The following is a 22,573-nucleotide window of genomic DNA, read 5'->3' on the forward strand; positions in this document are numbered from 1 at the left end:
TATAGTTTCAAGACTTTAATAGACCAATAACTACCTGAAATATGATCATAATCAGTATCACAAAAAAAAGCACCATGCCGTTCATCATAGAGATAAACATAACCATACAATGGTATGTAGAATACATGTTGACATGGTGAGAGTAATAGCACTTACTTAACAAAGCCAATCATGCAAGACTTGAAATAATGGAAACATGAAGCCCCTTACTTTAGAATAGGAACCTGTTTTAAAATCTCTTGTGACCCACACGCAACCAGTAATGACCTCTGAAAAATGCATTGTCATGCCCTTGCCCCTGTGTCGCACCACAATGGAATGTCTATTCACAATTCACATGAATTCCACTCCCATCCGTATAGAAAGGCTCTGTGTGAGGTTAATACGTTAAGCTAATCTCTAGTACTGCAATGCACTGTATGTATTCAAACCATCTTCTAAGCACCTTATGATACTGACCAACACACAGGCTAGTCCTGTTATATCTCCAGTCACATCCAGTTATGAGTATTCTCTTTTGCTCTCTGTATGTACATCACAACTAAGTACTGTAGCATGATTCTATTTACAATTCCCTTTATATATTCAAGTCTGAATACACTGTTTTCACTGGTATTGTTCACATTTGACCATCCTCATCATTGCCTTTCCGGGACATCCCATTGGAGGTATATTTTTTCTTCTCGTAAGGTTTTCAAGCAAACAGGCCAGTGTCTATGTACTGTGTGGACATGGTGAGGGTGCGTGTGTGGGTGTGATGTTCTTGTCTGCTCTCTGCTCCTCCTCAGACTGCTTCTGCTTCTCCAGGTTCTCCATCTCCTCCAGCATCTCCTGGATAAGAGGAGGCATGGAACCTGGGATCTCCATCTTCAACGTCACCACACGCTCAGCTCCTGTGTAATTAGAAGGGAAAATGTCAATTACACTTTATAGAGTAGTCAAAGTGTCTCTTAACTATATCGCTTAACTATATCACTCTCATCAGTGGCAGATTTCCTTTCTTTTTTCCTATTTAACCCACTTCCACCCAGCATGTCTTAAAGGGTTTTTACACTGACTAGACTTGTTGCCTACACCGACATCCACAGGTCACCCGATTCTCTACTTTTCTCTGTACACTACATCCTTAAATGAGCCTTGGATGTGGTTGGATGTGCACTGGTGTTGTAAAATCACAATATGCCATAACACCTGGTTATAACAGTCATGAAGCCAAGAGGTTTGTAGTTCAGGTCAAAGTAAGTGTCATGGCCGATAGGGAGTTGACCTCTAACCTTTGGCGCTGATGCTGCGCAGGTCGGTTATCTTCATGAGGACCTTGGGGAACATGAGGGGCATGCTGGGCCGGCGTTTCCGGGAGTAGATTTTCAAGGCCTCCAGTAAGGGCTCTTGCAGGATCTCCACCTTAGACGGCTCCTCCAGGTCCTGGCGGTCTGACACAGGAGAGACATTGTCAGTGTGACACCGACACATCATTCATCTACTGCTAATTCAGCTCATCTATTTTGTTTGTGTGACTCCTCTACGTGGCCTATATGTATATATACACAAAAATGACAATGAGGTTAATTTATTTGAGTAAATATTGGAGTAAATACTAAAAGTACATCCCTTCATAAAACAACAAAAAAAGATAGTTCACGTTCAATATAAAACATTCTGCCTGTACAGAAGCTATGGCTAGTTGCAGTACCTCCAGACACCAGGCAGATGGCGCTGAGGAGGCCACTTTCTGTGTCATCCATCTCCAAGGGCAGAAGCTGGCCGGCGAAGGTGAACACCTGGTCTGTGAGCGGGCCAAAGCCAGCGTTGTGGATCTGTGTACGGGTCAAGGTCAGCCCGTCTGAGAAGGTCATAGTGTCCTGGTCAGGTGTGTATCTCGTACAGATCCGCAGAATCTACAAGAGACAGAGGGGACATGAGGGGGAGTACAGAGAGTATAGAAAGGGACAGTACAGTCAGTATAGAAAAAGGTCATGGTGAGATGCATGTTCAAGAAGAGGACAGTTCAGGCAAAGAGAAAAAGAGACAGAAAGAGAGAGAGAGAGAAGCATAAAGGTAAAACACAAACCTACATGGAGTCTGCATAAGAAAAAAGAGATAGAGATCAGGTCGAGAGAGATAGAGAAAGACAGAGCAGGTAGAGAGAGATAGAGAAAGAGATAGACATACCAGGTAGAGAGAGATAGACAGATCAGGTAGAGAGAGATAGAGAAAGAGATAGACAGAGCAGGTAGAGAGAGATAGAGAAAGAGATAGACAGATCAGGTTGAAAGAGATAAAGAGATAGACAGATCAGGTTGAAAGAGATAGACAGATCATGTAGAGCGAGATAGAGAAATAGAAAGAGATAGACAGATCAGGTCGAGAGAAAGAGAAAGACATAGAGGGATCAGGTCGAGATAGAGATAGGGGGATCCGGTAGAGAGAGCTAGAGAAAGAGATAGAGGGATCAGGTAGAGAGAGATAGACAGATCAGGTAGAGAGAGATAGATAGAGGGATCCGGTAGAGAGAGATAGGGAAGGAGATAGACAGATCAGGTAGAGAGAGAGATATAGAAAGAGAGAGGGATCAGGTAGAGAGAGATAGAGAAAGAGATAGACGGATCAGGTAGAGAGAGATAGAGAAAGACATAGAGGGATCAGGTCGAGAGAGATAGAGAAAGACATAGACGGATCAGGTCGAGAGAGATAGACAAAGACAGATCAGGTAGAGAGAGATAGAGAAAGAGAGACAGATCAGGTAGAGAGAGATAGAGAAAGAGATAGACAGATCAGGTTGAGAGAGAAAGAGAACGAGATAGACAGATCAGGTAGAGAGAGAAAGAGAACGAGATAGACAGATCAGGTAGAGAGAGATAGAGAAAGAGATAGAGGGATCAGGTAGAGAGAGATAGAGAAAGAGAGAGACAGATCAGGTAGAGAGAGATAGAGATAGACAGATCAAGAGGGAGATCTTCCAAAACTCCTTAAAAAACATCTGTAGCTTAAATAACGACCATCACAGCAAGGCACTGAGTCAAGTTTCACAAACGGCCTAAATCACCATCATTCTGCACAGTAATTATCCCTGCACGCCTCATTAGAAACCACCTCAGTAATGTAAAATAAACATGATAACGCTTTGATTTCAGATTAAAGAGTTCCCATCGAGAAAATAAAGCCGTGAGTGAATCACCATGGTGCAGCTAGTGAGAATCTACCAACCTTTGATGGTGCAGAGTTGACAATGAAAACCAGAAGATATGGGGAGATGAAAGAGAATAAAACATGCCTTCAGCGGTAACACTCTGTCTGAACCCACCACCACTGTGTCTGTCTTCAGCACAAACGTATGCTGAGACAATGGAACAGCAGATCCATAGTGTCTGCACCAAACAGCACACCGTGGCTGATAGGCAATGGAACAGCAGATCCATAGTGTCTGCACCAAACGGCACACCGTGGCTGATAGACAATGGAACAGCAGATCCATAGTGTCTGCACCAAACAGCACACCGTGGCTGATAGACAATGGAACAGCAGATCCATAGTGTCTGCACCAAACAGCACACCGTGGCTGATAGGCAATGGAACAGCAGATCCATAGTGTCTGCACCAAACAGCACACCGTGGCTGATAGGCAATGGAACAGCAGATCCATAGTGTCTGCACCAAACGGCACACCGTGGCTGATAGACAATGGAACAGCAGATCCATAGTGTCTGCACCAAACAGCACACCGTGGCTGATAGACAATGGAACAGCAGATCCATAGTGTCTGCACCAAACAGCACACCGTGGCTGATAGGCAATGGAACAGCAGATCCATAGTGTCTGCACCAAACAGCACACCGTGGCTGATAGACAATGGAACAGCAGATCCATAGTGTCTGCACCAAACAGCACACCGTGGCTGATAGACAATGGAACAGCAGATCCATAGTGTCTGCACCAAACAGCACACCGTGGCTGATAGACAATGGAACAGCAGATCCATAGTGTCTGCACCAAACAGCACAGTACACACACATATATATCCCCTCACGCATACAGTATACACACACAAACATATAGTACGCACACACACACACACACACACACACACACACACACACACACACACACACACACACACACACACACACCACTCACCAGAATGTCCAGACAGGCCGCTTTGAGGAGGGTGATCTGGTCAGTTATAGTCAGGCCGGTGAAGCCAGGAACCCGTTTGGCAAACTCCACAACCTTGATGATACATTTGGTGGCCAGCTCACTGAACTTATCCCACAACCCCAGGTCCAACTGGATCCTAGTGTCTGAGCTTGAGTTCTACAGAGGGGGGGGGGGGGGTAAAGGAGAGATAGAGAATGGGGGGATAGATGGAGGGAGGGAGAGAGAAGGGGGGCAGAGAGAAGGGGGGCAGAGAGAGGGGGATGGGGATGAAGAGAGAGAAAATCACGAGAAAACAAAGAGAATTACTTGACACATTGGAAAGATTTTACAAAATAAACCTGAGCAAAGTAGAATGCTATTTGGCCCTAAACAGAGAGTACAAAGTGGCAGAATACCTAACCACTGTGACCGACCAAAAATTAAGGAAATCTTTGGCTATGTACAGACTCAGTGAGCATAGCCTTGCTATTGAGAAAGGCTGCCGAAGGCAGACCTTGCTCTCAAGAGAAAACAGGCTAAGTGCACACTGCCCCCAAAATGAGGTGTAAACTGAGCTGCACTTCCTAACCTCCTGCCCAATGTATGACCATATTAGAGACACATATTTACCTCAGATTACACAGACCCACAAAGAAAGCGAAAACATGAAATGTTGATAAACTCCCATATGTGTTGGTTGAACTATCACAGTGTGCAATCACAGCAGCAAGATGTGTGACCTGTTGCCACAGGAAAAGGGCAAGAACAAACACCATTGTAAATACAACCTATATTTATGTTTATTTCTTTTCCCTTTTGTACTTTTAACTATTTGCATATCATTACAACACTGTATATAGACATATTATGACATTTCAAATGTCTTTATTCTTTTGGAACTTTTGTGAGTGTAATGTTTCCTGTTCATTTTTTATTGTTCATTTCACTTTAGTTTATTGTCTGTTTCACTTGCTTTGGCGATGTAAACATATGTTTCCCCTGACAGTGAAGTGAATTGAAAAGAAAGAAAGGAAAAGAAAAATAGAGAGAGAGAGAGAAAGAGAGAGCAATTAGTTCCGAGTATTATCTCAACAATACAACCAGTATGTTCCATTTAGATGAATGGATTATGGTACAGGGATAGTGTTTCTGAGCCTCAACAGACACCGGCTGAAATGGAACACTATCCACGACACATGTCATTTATATCTACGGTGCTGACATGTCAGTGGTTGTGACTCACTGTAGTGTATTTGCCCAACTGGCAGAGGGAAGGGAATGTCTCTCTATGAGCCCTACAGATATTCTCCACTACACAGCCCAGTTCTGCTGTCAGCTCATATGTCTCGATGATGGTCATCTTGGGAGTCTCCTTCTTCTTGCTCCGGTCATTCCTGACAGCTGGGAAGAGAGGATGAAATATGAACGGAGATAAGTCAAGAACAAAAAAAAATGAAATTGAATTGTTTGCAACAGCTAAGTTGGTTGGATCACGGTGCTTGTAACACAATACCTCTGGTGTGATTTCCCTTGTGGGCAACACCTGTAGAATATATTGTAGGTGTTAACAGTAAAGAGTCTGTTAAATGACCATATTTTTCTAAACAAGCCGTGCACATTTACCAGTGAGTGTGTAAGTAATGTAAAATAGTCACGTTACCTTCCGACTGATCTATAAATCACGTCAACGTGCTTCAACCATTGGTTTTCAACACAGGCCTCTCATTTTACTGAGCCGGATCTCAGGGAGATCTGCACCTGGTCTCCTCAGACAAACACACGCCTCAGACGGATCTGTGCAGTCAATGGATAATCCACTCTAGTCTGCCCTACTTCCTGCAATCACTGTGTAAACCCTTCACTCGGGGCTGCATTACACACCAATCAGTGACAACGGCAGACGATGGTGCAGTAATAGTAGTAGTAGTAGCCGTTACATACCAGCCACAAGGCTGATACATGTGCTGATGGATTTATGTAATGCCGACATGCTGGGTAGAAGAGATGAATGACATTCAGAGTAGTAGGCATCCATCACCATGACACCATCCCCCTACCCACAACAGAGATTGTATCTGGGTCAGTGGCCTTCTGGGCAATGGTGTTTGAAGTGCTTTCATGTGTTTGGACAGCGGAGGTGGAATTAGTTTTCTTGGAAAACGTTCGGACAGCAGAAGCATTGACATGATTAGACAGGTTTTTAGGTACAGTGCCTTCAGAGACTTTTCACACCCTTTGACGTTTTCCACATTTTGTTGAGATAAAACTAACTCTGTGTGCAATAATGGTGTTTAACATGATTTTTGAATGACTACACCATCTCTTTACCCAACACATTACAATTATCTGTAAGGTCCCTTAGTCGAGCACTGAATTTCAAGCACAGATTCAACCACAAAGACCAGGGAGGTTTTCCAATGCCTTGCAAAGGGCACCTATTGGTAGATGGGTAAAAAAAGCAGACATTGAATATCCCTTTGAGCATAGTGAAGTTATTCATTACACTTTGGATGAATCAATACACCCAGTCACTGCAAAGATACAGGCGTCCTTGACGGAGTTGACGGAGAGGAAGGAAAGCGCTCAGGGATTTCACCATGAGGCTTATGGGGATTTTAAACCAGGTACAGAGTTAAATGGCTCTGATAGGAGAAAACTGAGGATGGATCAACAACATTGTAGTTACTCCAAAATACTAACCTAAATGACAGAGTGAAAAGAAGGAAGCCTGTACAGAATAAAAAATATTCCAAAACAGTCTCTAAGAGCTTTGCAAACCTGGACTGTACAATATTTTCACATTATTCTTTTTTCAATTCTTCAAGCTCTGTCAAGTTGGATGTTGATCATTGCAAGACAGACATTTTCATGTCTTGCCGTAGATTTTCAAGCCAATTTAAGTCAAATTACCCAGAAAGACTCTGTAATCGCTGCCAAATGTAATTCTAACATGTATTGACTCTGGGGGTTGGATACTTATCTAATCAAAATATATGAGCGTTTTATTTTCCATTAAGTAAAAAAAAAAGTATAATTTTTCTTCCACTTTGACATTTCACTGTATTTTGTGTAGTTCGTTGACAAAAAGTGACATTTAAAGATGCACTATGCAAAAATCGATCCTTCATTTCCTGGTTGCTACAACTCTAATAGTTCGCTTAATTTCAGTTTATGTGACAAAATAAGATAGTATAGTGTAGAGAATCATTGTTCAGCTGTTAGGAGCTGGTGTACAAAACCGAAAGTAAAAGATGCACAAACAAAACTTAAGAACGGGACGCATAGAAATAGCGCACATAGAACAGATCTACCTCTTCTTAGACTTGCTTTCAAGTGGAATGATATATCTAGAACCCACATTTCTATGTTAATTTGGTCGGCTCGCCCAAAAAGTTACATATTGTCACAATCAATTTTAATCCCACTTTGTAACACACGAAGATGTGGAAAAAGTCAAGGGGTGTGAACACTTTCTGAAGGCACTGAGTATTTTGGGTAAGAGTTTTATGAAAAAGTTTGGGAATGTTGCATAGCAGTGTTTTGCAGTTTTGGCGTATAATCCAGTGGATTGGGCGTTGTTTAGAAATGTTGCTCTTCAGTGGTTGAATGGAGACACTGAAATGTTATTGACACTTACACTCCTTGGACATGCCCGCGGCGAAGCACCTCTGTAGCCGGCAGTACTGACAGCGGTTCCTGGTGATCTTATTGATGATGCAGTTATTGTCCCGGTGGCACGTGTAAACCATGTCCTTCTGGACACTTCTACGGAAGAAACCCTGGGAGGCACCAACGGAAAGGATAATAATATGTTTTCAATAGAGAAGACATCTCCCTTGTACTTTCAGCTACCAGCAGTTAACATTCTACAGACGTCTGAAAGGAGCTCTAATGACTTTGGAGGTGGCGTAGTAATGTTATTACATCACCCTCTGAATACATATATCCTTCTAAAACGAGGACGTTAAAGGGACACTTCGGAATTTTGGTCTCCACGATTTCATTTGACTCTGGGGATGTAGATAAAGGGACTCGTTGCTAAAATCCACAAGTATCCCTTTAACATCAACATGTGTTTTCCATATGCAAAGAAAAAAAAAGCGACATGTAAATACTTCATATACAATGAATGACTGTTATCACGCCGTCACAATGAAATTAGAGGAAGAAAAAAAACAACAGGCCAAATGCAACCGGAATCATGTTGTGAAACACATCAATGGTATTAGGGTAACACCACACGTGCTGTGTCTGACGCCGTGTCCGGTCCATAGTCAGTCAATAGTATTGACTGGTGCCGTGTGATCCCGACACATGAGCTGTTTATCAGGGCCAAGATTCAGGTCCTTTAGTGATACTAGTGTTTGCTCTGGGTAAACACGGCAGTCAAACAGTCCCTGGTGGCCTTGAGTCTACTCTTTAGGGTTAAATACAGTAGGTTGAGTAACGTTATATAGTTATATTGTAAGTTGGATTACTTCCGGGTAACAGAAGTTGTATTTTCTATTTGTAATCCCAGCCCCCGTCCCCGCAGGAGGCCTTTTGCCGTTTGGTAGGCCGTTATTGTAAATAAGAATTTGGTCTTAACTGACTTGCCTAGTTAAATAAAGGTTAAATACACATTTTTTAAAAATGTAAAAAAAAATCTATATGCTATATTTCTTTTAGAGTAAAAAAAAAAAAAAAGATTTTTAATTTGAACATCTAAATAGATATGCCAGGTCAGATCAATACGTGTATCAACAGATACCAAGTGATATTTCTAAAGTATGCCATTTCCACTTTCCACCTGCTACAGTTGAGAAAACAAACAATCGACAAATCTCTTTCATGCAGCTGCTTATACGAGGTCCCCCTCCGGGGCACGCTCGTGAAGGTGATCAGAGAGATAAGCCCCATGCTCACTTTCTGCATTAAACAGTCAGCGAGACAACTCTGTAACAAACGCCACTTCTCATCTCTAACACAGATGTGATCTCACACGTAATCTATAATTAGGATCATTGCCTTTCATCTTGTTCTGAAAGACGAAGAGGAGAGAATGTTATCTGTAGTCATGGTCTCCTCCACGCTCTTGGTCTTGTTCACTGCGCTGCCCATCAATTATTTACCTTCTCTTTGTGGAGCCTTCTGTTGCCCGAGCATTCAGCTAAAGCCAATCGGCCTAACTTTCATGAACAATTGTGTTTACTCCTACTCACTATAGCTCACTGCCAAGGACCATCAAAGAGTGGTAGAGGGGGGACATTTAAGAACCCCAGAGAATAGTGGGAATTGTGTGTGTGTGTGTGGCGCCTGTTGCAGTTTCTGGCTTTACATATCCATTATCCATATCACAGGTAAATTAGATCTTGGATTGAACTCCAAAGTAGAAATGAACATGGTGAACACGTTGAAACCGCTGATGGGAAAAAGGTGGAATTATTCATCATTTGAGCAGTCAGATGGGTTTCTCGAGATATGTACATGATCAGTCCGGTCCCTTACCTTACAGCCCTCACAAGCACTGACGCCATAGTGGTAGCCTGAAGACTTGTCTTGGCACACGAAGCAGGGTTTGTAGGTGCGAGGAGGGGGCGGAGGTGAGAGAGGACTGGCGAACAGGTCCTCTGAGCTGGAGCTCTGGGTTTCCACAGCTGCTGACACACAGGAGGGATAAAGGGAGAGAGGAAGAGAGGGAGAGAGGGATGATGAGGCGCTGGGAAGAAAGACAGGCACTGAGTGTTGGGAGTGAGATGAGGGCTGCCACTGCATAAACTCTGAAATAGCCTCCTTTCCTTATCGTCTTTCTATCATAAGCTGTGACTGAGTTTTCATCACTTTTCTGTCACTTTAATTCGCAAAATTCTCTAACGTGAAGACAAGGAGGAGAGGAAAGTAATATTAGGACAAAGCTAGGAGAAGGAGAAAATTCCAATGCAGCTGCTGAAAATGCAGTCATACATCGAATTTATGGAGCTTCATGTTCTTCAATCAGTAATGTGTTGAAGTAAAACAGTACTAAATCCCTAAAAACTGTTGAAATATCAAATTGGATTATGTCTTTGGGCCTCCTCTTTATTCGAGGACCAATTGTTATTGCTATGGTCAGTAAACATTCTGCAAAACGACTATGCAACATAGCATTCAATCTTTTTTGTTGTTGTTATTTTTTAACCAAACAGAAAAGCGCTTGGGCATCTTTTATCAGAGAACAAGTACTAATTTTCGATGGCCAGTAAACATTGTACTGAGTGACTCAGCAATAGAACTATCTCTATGGAAAACGATTCACGAATTTACTGTAGATGAGTTGAGAACATATGTAATGACAGCCCATGGTTCCAAGTCCACTTGTGTTCCCGAGGACATGTTGAGGCCTTGTGTTGATCGGCGTATCTGACTGAGATAATGTTCAGTTATTCTTTTAAGATTTCTGTGTCGTCCTTTTCACAGAGAGCGCAAGGGTGAAGAGGAGGCAAGATACAGTCATACTATTCCAATGGCATACTTTGTGGGAAAATGACGACAGCAGACACTCTTAAGACATCTCTTCAGTTTTAAAGAGAGCCTCCACTGCGACAGGGCAAGCATCCCTGCTGGCTTCTTATCACCTCCACCGTTAAAGCACATAGGGCCAGTGACAGATAACTAAAAAAGCCAAATTGAGGGGACAAAAATAGAAAAATTGCTTATATCCATCCCCTTGAACCCATGGCCTCCAGTTGAACCTACCCTCGCCGGGTCAAACAAGAGAACACACCCATTAGCAAGTATTCTCTCCACTGCAAAACAATGGCGGAGGATGCCACAAGAGCAACTGACTGATGATGAAGCAGTGGAATATTAAACTAGACTAAGTGGTTTGGAGGGGGAGGGAGGCGCTCACCAACATTTAAGAGAGAAACTGGTAAAGAGTAAAGCTTTAAGATGTGTGCCACAATCTGCTTCCACTATGTCAAAGGAAAGTGCACGCTATCACAATACTATCACAATGCTATCACAATGCTATCACAATACTATCACAATACTATCACAATGCTGTCACAATACTATCACAATGCTATCACAACACTATCACAATACTATCACAATGCTATCACAATGCTATCACAATACTATCACAATACTATCACAATGCTATCACAATACTATCACAATACTATCACAATACTATCACAATGCTATCACAATACTATCACAATGCTATCACAATGCTATCACAATACTATCACAATGCTATCACAATACTATCACAATACTATCACAATACTATCACAATGCTGTCACAATACTATCACAATGCTATCACAACACTATCACAATACTATCACAATGCTATCACAATGCTATCACAATACTATCACAATGCTATCACAATACTATCACAATACTATCACAATGCTATCACAATAGTATCACAATGCTATCACAATACCATCACAATGCTATCACAATGCTGTCACATTGCTATCACAATACTATCACAATGCTATCACAATGCTATCACAATGCTATCACACTCTCACTGAGGTCTTTTGGGGGACTTTTGGGGGCTAGATGCTGAAAGTAAAGGCAATCTGTGGTGAGGGAATTTTTGTGGTTGTGAGTAGGCTACTCAACATGAGGCTAATTGCTCAGTGAGATCCAAATACCCTTTCCATTACACTTGTAAACAGGAACAATAATTATAGTTATTAGGATATCATCACTGGATCATACAAAATTAATGTGCTTGTAGAATAGCCTAAGTGATGAATGAGGTAAATATATTATTAGGCTTTGCTTGCAGAGTTTCCCCACAACTACTTTGCTGTGAGGGAGACAAGCCAAGCAGTCTGGGTCTCGTCTGACCTCCTGTTGGTGACCATCCAATGAACCCTCGGTGACCCCCAGTGACCGTCCTGACCACTGACCACATGGGCTTCGGTCGACATGCTCCTCCATCTCAAAACACTGAGCGCTGCCAGAGAAGGTCTAATGTTGTAACAGGCTTTGGTGCTGCCTTCGATACGGATTTGATATCGCAGAAAATATAAGGAGCATAATGTCCTGTGAAGCCCTTGAGACTGACTGTCAGAAGCACACTGGTGTTAGGCTAAATGAAAACCTCCGAAGAGACAGCTAGATCAACCATCAGATAGAGGAAACCAAAGGTATCTGAATGGAATTTGACTTCCTAATCTGATCTGTAAATATCAACAACTAGTTGAGGAAATGGGCTCCCGAGTGGTGCAGTGGTCTAAGGCACTGCTTTTCAGTGGTAGAGGTGTCACTACAGACCCTGGTTCGATTCCAGGCTGTATCACAACTGGCCGTGATTAGCAGTCCCATAGGGTGGGGCACAATTGGCCCAGCGTCGTACGGGTTTGGCCGGGGTAGGCCGTCATTGTAAATAAGAATTTGTTCTTAACTGACACGCCTAGTTAAATAAAAAATATAATACAGAGGAACAGTGAGTGTAGTAGGTGTGACGAGTCAAATAAGAGTGCAGATTTTATGGCCAATTCATTATCAATGGATTCACAGTAATAATCCATGTATTATTGATTTAGGATAACAAGTAAGTATACTGATTGATTGCACAACGGTGAATTCATTCCATAAACTAGGAGGTAGGCTTACCGAAACTAAATAAATGCAATCATCAGTTGCAACAAAGCAAACAATGTGCACATGTAAAATAACAATGATATTGACCCTATTCCAAAGCTTTAAAGACACAATCTGTCATTCCTTTTTCAGCCAAATGGCAGCCCTGTCACTTGGTTTGCTATAAACCTGAGGGATTGGGCTGGAGAAATGTAACCACAGTCCAATTATCAATAAAGCTATGGATGCAAGGACAGTTATATCAACATTATAGTTTGAAACATATTTTGAAGCTACATATTGTTTACAAAGGCATTATTTACAAATGTAAAAGTAAAAAAAAGAAACCTTATATTTTGGGTTATAGTGGTGTAATACACTTGTACTAAACACATTAGGCATTTGGAAGTTATTCTTCAAGATTCAATGGGTATCATTAACTGAATTGACCATAAAAAGCAGTAAATATTGCAGATTGCACCTTTAACATAAACTTTCATGTGTAGGCTTACGTAAATGGTTTTGTGTGTTATTTTTTGTTTAAGCTGGATTTTACTGTGCAGGCTTATATATTGAAGTTGATGTAAGCCCTATATCTGAAATAATATTTATTTTAGTTCATTTGAACTAGATATATGACATCAATTACATATTCAGAAAGATATGTGAAGAAATACCTTGAACTACAGCCTGTGAAAAAAAGATGGTAGCCTACATACAACATGACCTAAATAAATATGTTTGCATTGTCTTTGGATTAAATATGCAACGATACAGGACTGCACAGGGAACAGTTTAGGCTACAATGTACGAACAATTGACGCAAGGAATAGGCTATATTATAAATAGTGCATCAAAGGTGTGAGAAGAAGATAGAACTGGATGTATCATGTCAAGTCCCACGTTCAGTATTTCCTGGTGTATCATGATCACAACAAATATTTTTTTATTTAGTGTAGAGTAAAACAGTTGGCAACTGAGGGATAATTACTTAAATCCTCAAATAGACCAAATCAAAATAAAGATTCACCTACATTGCGCGATCCGATGAATTTGCCAATCCGTTTCTGTTAGTCCAGTGAAGCATGCGGTTAGAGATGGTTCCTGGAGCATACAAGGACTTGCAGTATAGAAGTCCAGCGTTTCTCCTGGACCAACTGCGAGAAAATCCATATAGTCAAACATGTTTATTTTTTATAACATAAGCGGAAGGCCGAGTCCTTATCAAGATGCGTCAGGATCTAATGAAACGTAAAAATGGAACAAATGGAATGCAACTGTCCTTAATTCGCACGCCCAAGTAGGATTCTGTTTTCCCTCTCAGTCAAGCGTATGATGGACATTTTTGTTAAAAGTTTGTAATTGACCAAAATTATATTTTATTAATTTGAGTCGATGCAAAAAAATATCTACAGCTGTATGCGCGAGAAGATTTCCATCAATGCATTTATCAAAAAAGATTTGCTTCCATTGCGCTCAGGGAGCACAGCAAAATAGTCAGTCCTTGTGAAAACCCGATAAAACAGAATAGTAGGCTATTTTACATAACAACGTTTGGTTTGGAGTTCTTAGCTCCCATTTATTGACGAATGGGTTACGCTGTCTCTACACAACCACTTCATACTAGTTATGTCACAGGGACCGATTGAATTACCTAATATATGCTGGTGAACTTTCCATGAACCTTTTTGGCGGCCGCTAACCTTCAAATGACCCAAACACTGTCTGACATCACCAAATACAAGGATTCCCTCACCAGATGTGATGGACGTCAATATTTTGTGCATAGGTAGAATGTTGGGTAGAATGTTAGGTCAAATGGTGGTAGAAATACAGTGTGCGAGCAAGTTGTAGGATTCTGAATTTCTTCATTGATTTCACACTTTTTACTGACAATAGAAATGACACGTATTTTAGAAGTCTGATACGATAGAATATCATGAAATAGAACAGAACAGCAACGAATAAAATAAAATAGATACTTGGAAAAGCATACTTTTCAACATGTAAGCTATCTAGCAACCATCTCCAATCATCTACAGCTCAGCCTTTGAATAAGTGGAAGTTAGGCTGTCTTTCATATCTGGAAGTAGGCATAATATTAATGACCTAGGCACTACTCTTTTTTTTCCACAGTAAAGCCAATTGTGTCATCTATACCTAAAAATGGAACTAAATGTTTCTGTAGGTGTAAATCTTAGGTGGGTGAGATAGATAAGCAGTTCAAATATTGAACAGTGTCATAATAAAGACTTCAAAGGCTATTCTCTAAGCTCTCACATCAGCAGGAAATATATGATAAGAAAACGATAGAGCTTTGAGCTAAAGATAGCGATGGAATGAAATAGAAAGGAAAGGTCTGTATAGGTATGTTGATTCTAATTTGAAATATGCATAATTCCTCTGCTTTAAGTAAAAGCTAAAATAACAAGGCATTCTCAGATAAGGAAACTTAAACCCCCAGTCTGTAAGATGTACATGAATTTAAAATGAAGAATTATACCCCTTGATTTCAAAGAACAGATATGACACGTTAAATACTTAAATGAGAGTAGTATAACTTTCCTAACCAAAAAGACTGCACACCTTTGGCACACCATTACATTATTATGCATCTTACAGTGTGTGACTTTAAAGCTGATTTGCGTAGTTGTTTTTAAGAATATATTTTCCATGAGAATGTGTGGTTTTGTAAGCAAAAAGGTGGTTAAAGCAAATTCAGAACCTGTAACTGTCCGAAAAGGCCCCTTCAACTGTCGCTTTTAAAGGGACGCTCGGGAATTCAATAAAATGACATGAGTCTAAAATGAAACGAATATGGAGGATGTCACAGTATTAGCATGTTGTTATCTAAACTACCATGTCTCTGGAAAATCGATACTCTTTAGCTTCCGTTTTTCTTAATCCATGTCTTCTTCCATTTCTCATTCCTGACATATGGAAGACAAATTCACTGAGAGAGAGCACCATAATTAAATCTAGTGCAGGAGAGATAAACTAGGCCATCAAGATGGGGGGAAAAAGGGAAAAGAATCTGCTAAATTTCAACATAACAGCACCAACTGCAGTGTACATCAACTGGAAATGAAACCAAAGAAAATAGGAGGAGTGGGGGATTAACTCAGAAATATCAACTGGGAATGTATATAAACCGGATGGGGGGGTTGACAGAGAATATATATTAAAATGTTAGAATGAGTTTTTTACAGGTAAATACACTTAATAGTTTCCCTCAATGCCACTGCTAACCCCATTCACGGGACCATAGCTCCAGTGTTAAAGGAAGCTAATTACCCAGTATCTCCCACACTCCAGGGAGGAGGGGTCATTCAGAGGACAGGCATGCAGAGCATTCCTGCAGCCTGCTGGCCCCCATCACCCAGCCCAGGCAGCCTCACTCCCTCTCCCTTTACAGTATCTCCCTTTCTCACTCTCGAAGTTTCAAGTTTCCCTTTATTTTACCAGGTAAATTGACTGAGAACATATCTTTTACAGCAACAACTGGGCTCCCGAGTGGCGCAGCGGTCTAAGGCATTGCATCTCAGTGAAAAAGGTGACACTACAGTCCCTGGTTTGAATCCAGGCTGTATCACATCCGGCCGTGATTGGGAGTCCCATAGGGCGGCGCACAATTGGCCCAGCGTCGTCCGGGTTTGGCCAGGGTAGGCCACCATTGTAAATAAGAATTTGTTCTTAACTCACTTGCCTAGTTAGATAAAATATAATTGAAAAAAAATAAAAGAACCTGGGGAAGAGTTACAGTGGGAGGAGAGGGGATGAATGAGCTAACTGGAAGCTGGGAATGGTTAGGTGGCCATGTTGGTATGAGGACCAGATTGGGAATTTAGCCAGGACACCGGGGTTAACACCCCTACTCTTACAGTAAGTGCCATGGGATCTTTAGTGACAACAGATTCAGGACAGCTGTTTTAATGTCCCATCCGAAAGACGGCACCCTATGGAGGGCAATGTCCCCTTCACTGCCCTATGGCATTGTATGTGACAATAAAACCTCTATTATTTGTATTATCGCCTTAGACCTGAAGAACGAGTGCCCCTTACTGGACCTCCAACACCACTTCCAGCAGCATCTGGTCTCCCATCCAGGGACAGACTCAGGACCGACCCTGCTTAGCTTCAGACACCAACAGTGGGATGCAGGGTGGTATGCTGCTAGTATATACTCCCTTGCTTTCAATCTGTCCCTTTCCATCATACATCCCCGTTCACTTTCTTTCTCTGTAAAAATGCTTCAGCACCACTGTGGAGCTGCAGTGTAGCCTAGAGCGTTGGACTAGTAACCGTAAAGGTTGCAAGTTCAAATCCCTGAACTGACAAGGTGCAAATCTGTCATTCTGCCCCTGAACAAGGCAGTTAACCCACTGTTCCTAGGCTGTCATTGAAAATAAGAATTTGTTCTTAACTGACTTGCCTAGTTAAATAAAGGTTAAAAAAAATACCAGGGTCTGTTCATCACTTTATATATTAAAATGCCATATGTTTCCGTGACATGTTATCTACCAATGGATGAGCGTAAAAAACAAATTTATTTTCTTTCTACCAAGATAAGCACTGTCTTCCCACGCATGTGAAATAGCTGTGAAATTTCACCTCAAAGGAGTGCAGTAGTGCAGATTACTAGCAAATCCGCACTGATTGGATAAGGATGCCCTAATATGGGAAGCAGCTTTCCATACCTTAACACCATAGTTAGATTGTCACAATGCACCCTCCCCCAGTGCTACTCAGATCCCAGTGAAACATTGATATCACAGTACATTTACTTTTGATGAATCAGTTATTATTGTTGTATAACTATGGTCCTGTATATGGCACTGACTGTCCTCTTTCTCTTCCCACATTATCCAATACATCTGTTCCAATTACACAAACTCATTACCCACATAAACTGCATCATCAATGAACTAGTATAATTTACTAAATATTGGCATGTTATTGCTGTTCAACATCAGACTACATTACATCCATCCAGTGGCGATTTTAGCATATAAATCTTGGTGGGGCAAACTCAAAAGCCACTACACCCCACGACACTAAACAATACAATAATTGCACTATAACGGTGACAAGCGGTGCCCACAAACTGTTAGGGCCTACATAAAGCTGTCCCAACAGCAGAGCTTTCTTTCCAGCACAATGGAGTGAACACCTGGCTATTAGCGGAGCCTTGTCTGGCAGAAAAACAATTCATTCAGCCTCGTTTACTGCCTTTTTCAAAAACATAGCTGATATGGCTGACTTGCTTAAACAAATGTGGTTTCTACTGACAATCGAGATGTACAACCTATGGCATAAGGGAACGATGATGGGATAGAGGCATTCCGTAATTCTGATTAAGACATTAATGAGCGAGCTAAGACTATAACTGTGGGTTCAGCACTTTTGAAATGTACAGCGACAGAATGCAGAACATGGGCTGCTCTTAAAGTATTTTCCCTGTACACCAAGTCAGAACCGTAGGAAAAAAAAGGGGGCATATAAGCAGACAATGAACGCTCTTACAATGTTAGATGATGATATTTCTCAAAAACAGGTTATAGGCTACATGTGCACAACTAAGTCAAAACAGTAACGTTAGGCGAAATTAAGAGGTGAAAATAGACCAAATTATTAGGGTGAGGCACATGGGCTACTAACAGTTTACACACAACATACACTTATTATTACTTTCTTATGTACAGTGAGTATACATATCTTCCTGGCATATTACATCATTTATGCAGCAGCATATAAGACATGGACTCACCTTGTTGTGCTGTGCTCACTTGAACAGGAAGGTGGCGCGGCGGTCCAATTCCGAGTTGGATGACCGTTCAAAATGTATTTTACCAGTCTGAGCTCGTTTATTCCCGACTTCCCAGTTGCAATGCTTGCGGTTAGCCACTGTCACGATTCCTTACAAACCACTCATTGTTAAATTTGCGATTTCCAACTTGTTGTGTAATGTTTAGGTCCAATGGCCCATGAGCACCGATATGTTTTATCTATCATTTCTCTTCATCATTTCTCTTTATATGACAAGGATTCCAAAGCATTTGCCAGTAGATTGTCGACTTGATTCATGATGATGACTGCTAGCTAAGACTTTGAAAGTAAGATGTTGACATGATCAGTCCAATCAAAGCTACTGTACATATAACGTGATTTGACATCATTTTATCTGTGGCCAATGACCTTGAGCCTTCTTGGAAGGGCACTTGTAATATAACTCTATGGCAGGACCCAAAGGGCTGAAATTTTGGATGTCTACCCTTACTAAGGACTTAAACTTCGTGATGACGTAGTGTTCCCATGAGTGACAGAACACTGAGCCAATCACAGCGCAATGCTCCTAAACTCAGCAAAAAAAGAAACGTCCCTTTTTCAGGACACTGTCTTTCAAAGATAATTTGTAAAAATCAAAATAACTTCACAGATCTTCATTGTAAAGGGTTTAAACACTGTTTCCCATGCTTGTTCAATGAACCATAAACAATTAATGAACATGCACCTGTGGAACGGTCGTTAAGACACTAACAGTTTACAGACGGTAGGCAATTAAGGTCACAGTTATGAAAACTTAGGACACTAAATAGGCCTTTCTACTGAGTCTGAAAAACACCAAAAGAAAGATGCCCAGGGTCCCTGCTCATCTGCGTGAACGTGCCTTAGGCATGCTGCAAGGAGGCATGAGGACTGCAGATGTGGCCAGGGCAATAAATTGCAATGTCCGTACTGTGAGATGCCTAAGACAGGGAGACAGGACGGACAGTTGATCGTCCTCGCAGTGGCAGACCACGTGTAACAACACCTGCACAGGATCGGTACATCCGAACATCACACCTGCGGGACAGGTACAGGATGGCAACAACAACTGCCCGAGTTACACCAGGAACTCACAATCCCTCCATCATTGCTCAGACTGTTCGCAATAGGCTGAGAGAGGCTGGACTGAGGGCTTGTAGGCCTGTTGTGAGGCAGGTGCTCACCAGACATTACTGGCAACAACGTTGCCTATGGGCACAAACACACCATCGCTGGACCAGACAGGACTGGCAAAAAGTGCTTTTCACTGACGAGTCATGGTTTTGTCTCACCAGGGGTGATGGTCAGATTCGCGTTTATCGTCGAAGGAATGAGCGTCACACCGAGGCCTGTACTCTGGAGCGGGATCGATTTGGAGGTGGAGGGTCCATTATGGTCTGGGGCGGTGTGTCACAGCATCATCGGACTGAAGTTGTCATTGCAGGCAATCTCAACACTGTGCGTTACAGGGAAGACATCCTCCTCCCTCATTTGGTACCCTTCCTGCAGGCTCATCTTGACATGAACCTCCAGCATGACAATGCCACCAGCCATACTGCTCATCCTGTGCGTGATTTCCTGCAAGACAGGAATGTCAGTGTTCTGCCATGGCCAGTGAAGAACCCGGATCTCAATCCCACTGAGCATGTCTGAGACCTGTTGGATCGGAGGGTGAGGGCTAGGGCCATTCCCCCCAGAAATGTCCAGGAACTTGCAGGTGCCTTGGTGGAAGAGTGGGGTAACATCTCACAGCAAGAACTGGCAAATCTGGTGCAGTCCATGAGGAGGAGATGCACTGCAGTACTTAATGCAGCTGGTGGCCACACCAGATACTGACTGTTACTTTTGATTTTGATCCCCTGTTGTTCAGGGACACATTATTCCATTTATGTTAGTCACATGTCTGTGAAACTTGTTCAGTTTATGTCTCAGTTGTTGAATCTTGTTATGTTCATACAAATATTTACACATGTTAAGTTTGCTGAAAATAAACGCAGTTGACAGTGAGAGGACGTTTCTTTTTTTGCTGAGTTTATTTTCTGCTGGCTCACTCCATCACCACAGAAAGCACTGAGCTAGGCTGAAACACCTGCATTTTGGAGCTGCCTTACTCAATAAAACATGTTTGTATGCAGCTTTATGAACTCAATGATATACTGTAAATATTTTTTACATTGTTTTCAAACTGATATGTGACACGTATTAATGCCAAAATAACATGCAAAACAGGCAAGCCCAAAGAAATATTATTATATTTTGCTAAACATGTGGGGCTCAAAATGTGGGGCTCTGTGGGGCTCTGCCCCACCTGCCCTGAATGATGGGTCCCACTGCACCCATCCCATGCCAAAGCCTAGGGAATATCCTTATAGCTTAGTTCTGGAAGGAATGACAGATACTCTTCTTCCCACCCTTAAAAAGGGAAGAATTGGAAAAGAGATACTATGAGTGAAGGCAACATTTTCTTTAATATTAGCTTTGCTTTTTAGCTGTTTACAGCCTGTTGTTAGCCCTCACTCAGCTCACCACATCTTTAAAGAGTTATTTATTGGAGTTATATATCTTTTATACAGGCTGTTACACAACCAGCAACAGGATGATAGGGACAAAGTGGCTTTAAAACTGCCAACATTCAATCAAACTCTTTTTAAATGGGTGTTTGATTTTCTAAAGGGATAGTGTCAGGCCTATTAAGAAGCGAACAAAGGAAAACCATCTTCTTGATTGATGTATGGTTGCCATGGTTATTCAAAATGGGGCATCTGTGGGCAATGGTGGATTGAGGACATCCATACTGTCTCTGTTTTGGGACCATGTTGTAACTATAATCTATGTGGAATTAAGACTGGAAGCTGACATTCATCTGCACTTGCCCCACATTTGTAAAAGACAATTCATTCAGATGTAGGATCTAAATTTGACCGGTATTGCCACAGCAAAATAATTCTGCAGCAACAGGATTTGAAATGTTAGTCCATAATGTTGGTTGATGGGTGGTTAGTCTATTAGCTACATAAAAAGTGCTATACTGTTAATATAACCATGTGTTAGTGCAGATTTTCAGTGAATTTATGTAAATTGTGAAGCCCATCTGCATTTCCTGTGGTGCAGGAAAGAAAAAGAGTGATCAAATGAAGATCCTACACCAGTAGATAGATGAGTTGCATGGATTATAGCATGGGTCATGTGACACAGAGCAGAGTATTCAAAGGATGTTTCCAAAGTGTCTGACACAATTGTTTCATTGGAAATGGCTAAGCTATATTATCATTGTCCAACATTGTAATGAACCAAAAACATTAAAAAAATCTAAAGCAGCTGTACAAACTACATAATTACTTACACAAATGGTTAAATACAACACAAGCTAACAACAATTTGCAGACTACACTTGAGAAACCACTGCACACATCAATTTAGTATTTCGATTTTGTTACCAAACCTCCGAAAACATTTTGCTTGTTTTATGTATACAGTGAGATAAACATTATACTCTTACTGTAAAACGAACAATAAAATGAAATTCCTTAAATGACACACTAGGACATTCAATCCCAACCCCAATCCCGTCTCGTCCCAATACAATGTATAATTTCCATAGTGGAAACCATTCCGCAGTTGCTGTTGATTTGACCGAACCATTTGTGTATGGCTCTGACCATCACAGCAGACAAAGGATTTTCGATCACTACAGGACACATCATTCCAGTCTCTACTATCCCCATTTTCCTCTCTATCGTTACACAGTGCTGATCGCTATGCTTATTATTCGGTTGACTGGTCCACCAGTTTAGAAACCTTGTATCTTTCTCACCAGGGCTATTAGCCAATGACCATGTCCAGTTCGTTATGGTATCATACACTCCTATCTAGGCCAAGTCAGTATAATCAGCTGTAATGTTATTCAGTGTAGTCATATGCTCCATGTTGTCTATGGTGGCCAGGTCAATATACTTCTGTCCGCAGTAGCTCTGTGCTTAGGCCCAGGTCATGGGCAAGTTCACATAGTAATAGTCATAGGGAAGGCATGCGCTGGGATGAACCCTGAAAAGGGAGGAGTTGT

General features: G+C 41.6%; 1 protein-coding gene across 2 annotated transcripts; it reads right to left on the reverse strand.

The window, feature by feature from the left end:
- On the reverse strand, positions 1–14,296 carry LOC115178067 (retinoic acid receptor beta). 2 transcript variants are annotated; one of them, XM_029739095.1, is made up of 9 exons: positions 13,740–14,296; positions 9,622–9,773; positions 7,772–7,913; positions 5,648–5,677; positions 5,378–5,535; positions 4,135–4,311; positions 1,694–1,898; positions 1,275–1,433; positions 1–893 (listed from the first exon to the last, which is right to left on the reverse strand). In XM_029739095.1, the coding sequence occupies exons 1-9, from the start codon at positions 13,888–13,890 to the stop codon at positions 715–717; spliced, it is 1,353 nt and encodes a 450-aa protein (XP_029594955.1). In that variant the 5' UTR covers positions 13,891–14,296; the 3' UTR covers positions 1–714. The 2 variants fall into 2 exon arrangements, with proteins under 2 accessions (XP_029594955.1, XP_029594964.1); XM_029739104.1 differs by lacking the exon at positions 5,648–5,677 and having other exon boundaries at positions 9,622–9,770.
- Positions 14,297–22,573: the final 8,277 nt, after the last annotated feature.

The sequence above is a fragment of the Salmo trutta genome, chromosome 3 (assembly GCF_901001165.1).
Source record: "Salmo trutta chromosome 3, fSalTru1.1, whole genome shotgun sequence".
Taxonomy (NCBI): Eukaryota; Metazoa; Chordata; class Actinopteri; order Salmoniformes; family Salmonidae; genus Salmo; species Salmo trutta.

Excerpts from the sequence above, each read along its gene's own strand:
- LOC115178067 (XM_029739095.1), bottom strand. The coding sequence starts at position 13,890 with ATGTTTGACTATATGGATTTTCTCGCAGTTGGTCCAGGAGAAACGCTG. Across the intron at positions 7,914-9,621 it reads GTGCTTGTGAGGGCTGTAAG|GGTTTCTTCCGTAGAAGTGT; the intron begins GTAAGGGACCGG and ends GGTGCCTCCCAG. Across the intron at positions 4,312-5,377 it reads AGTTGGGCAAATACACTACA|AACTCAAGCTCAGACACTAG; the intron begins GTGAGTCACAAC and ends CCCCCTCTGTAG.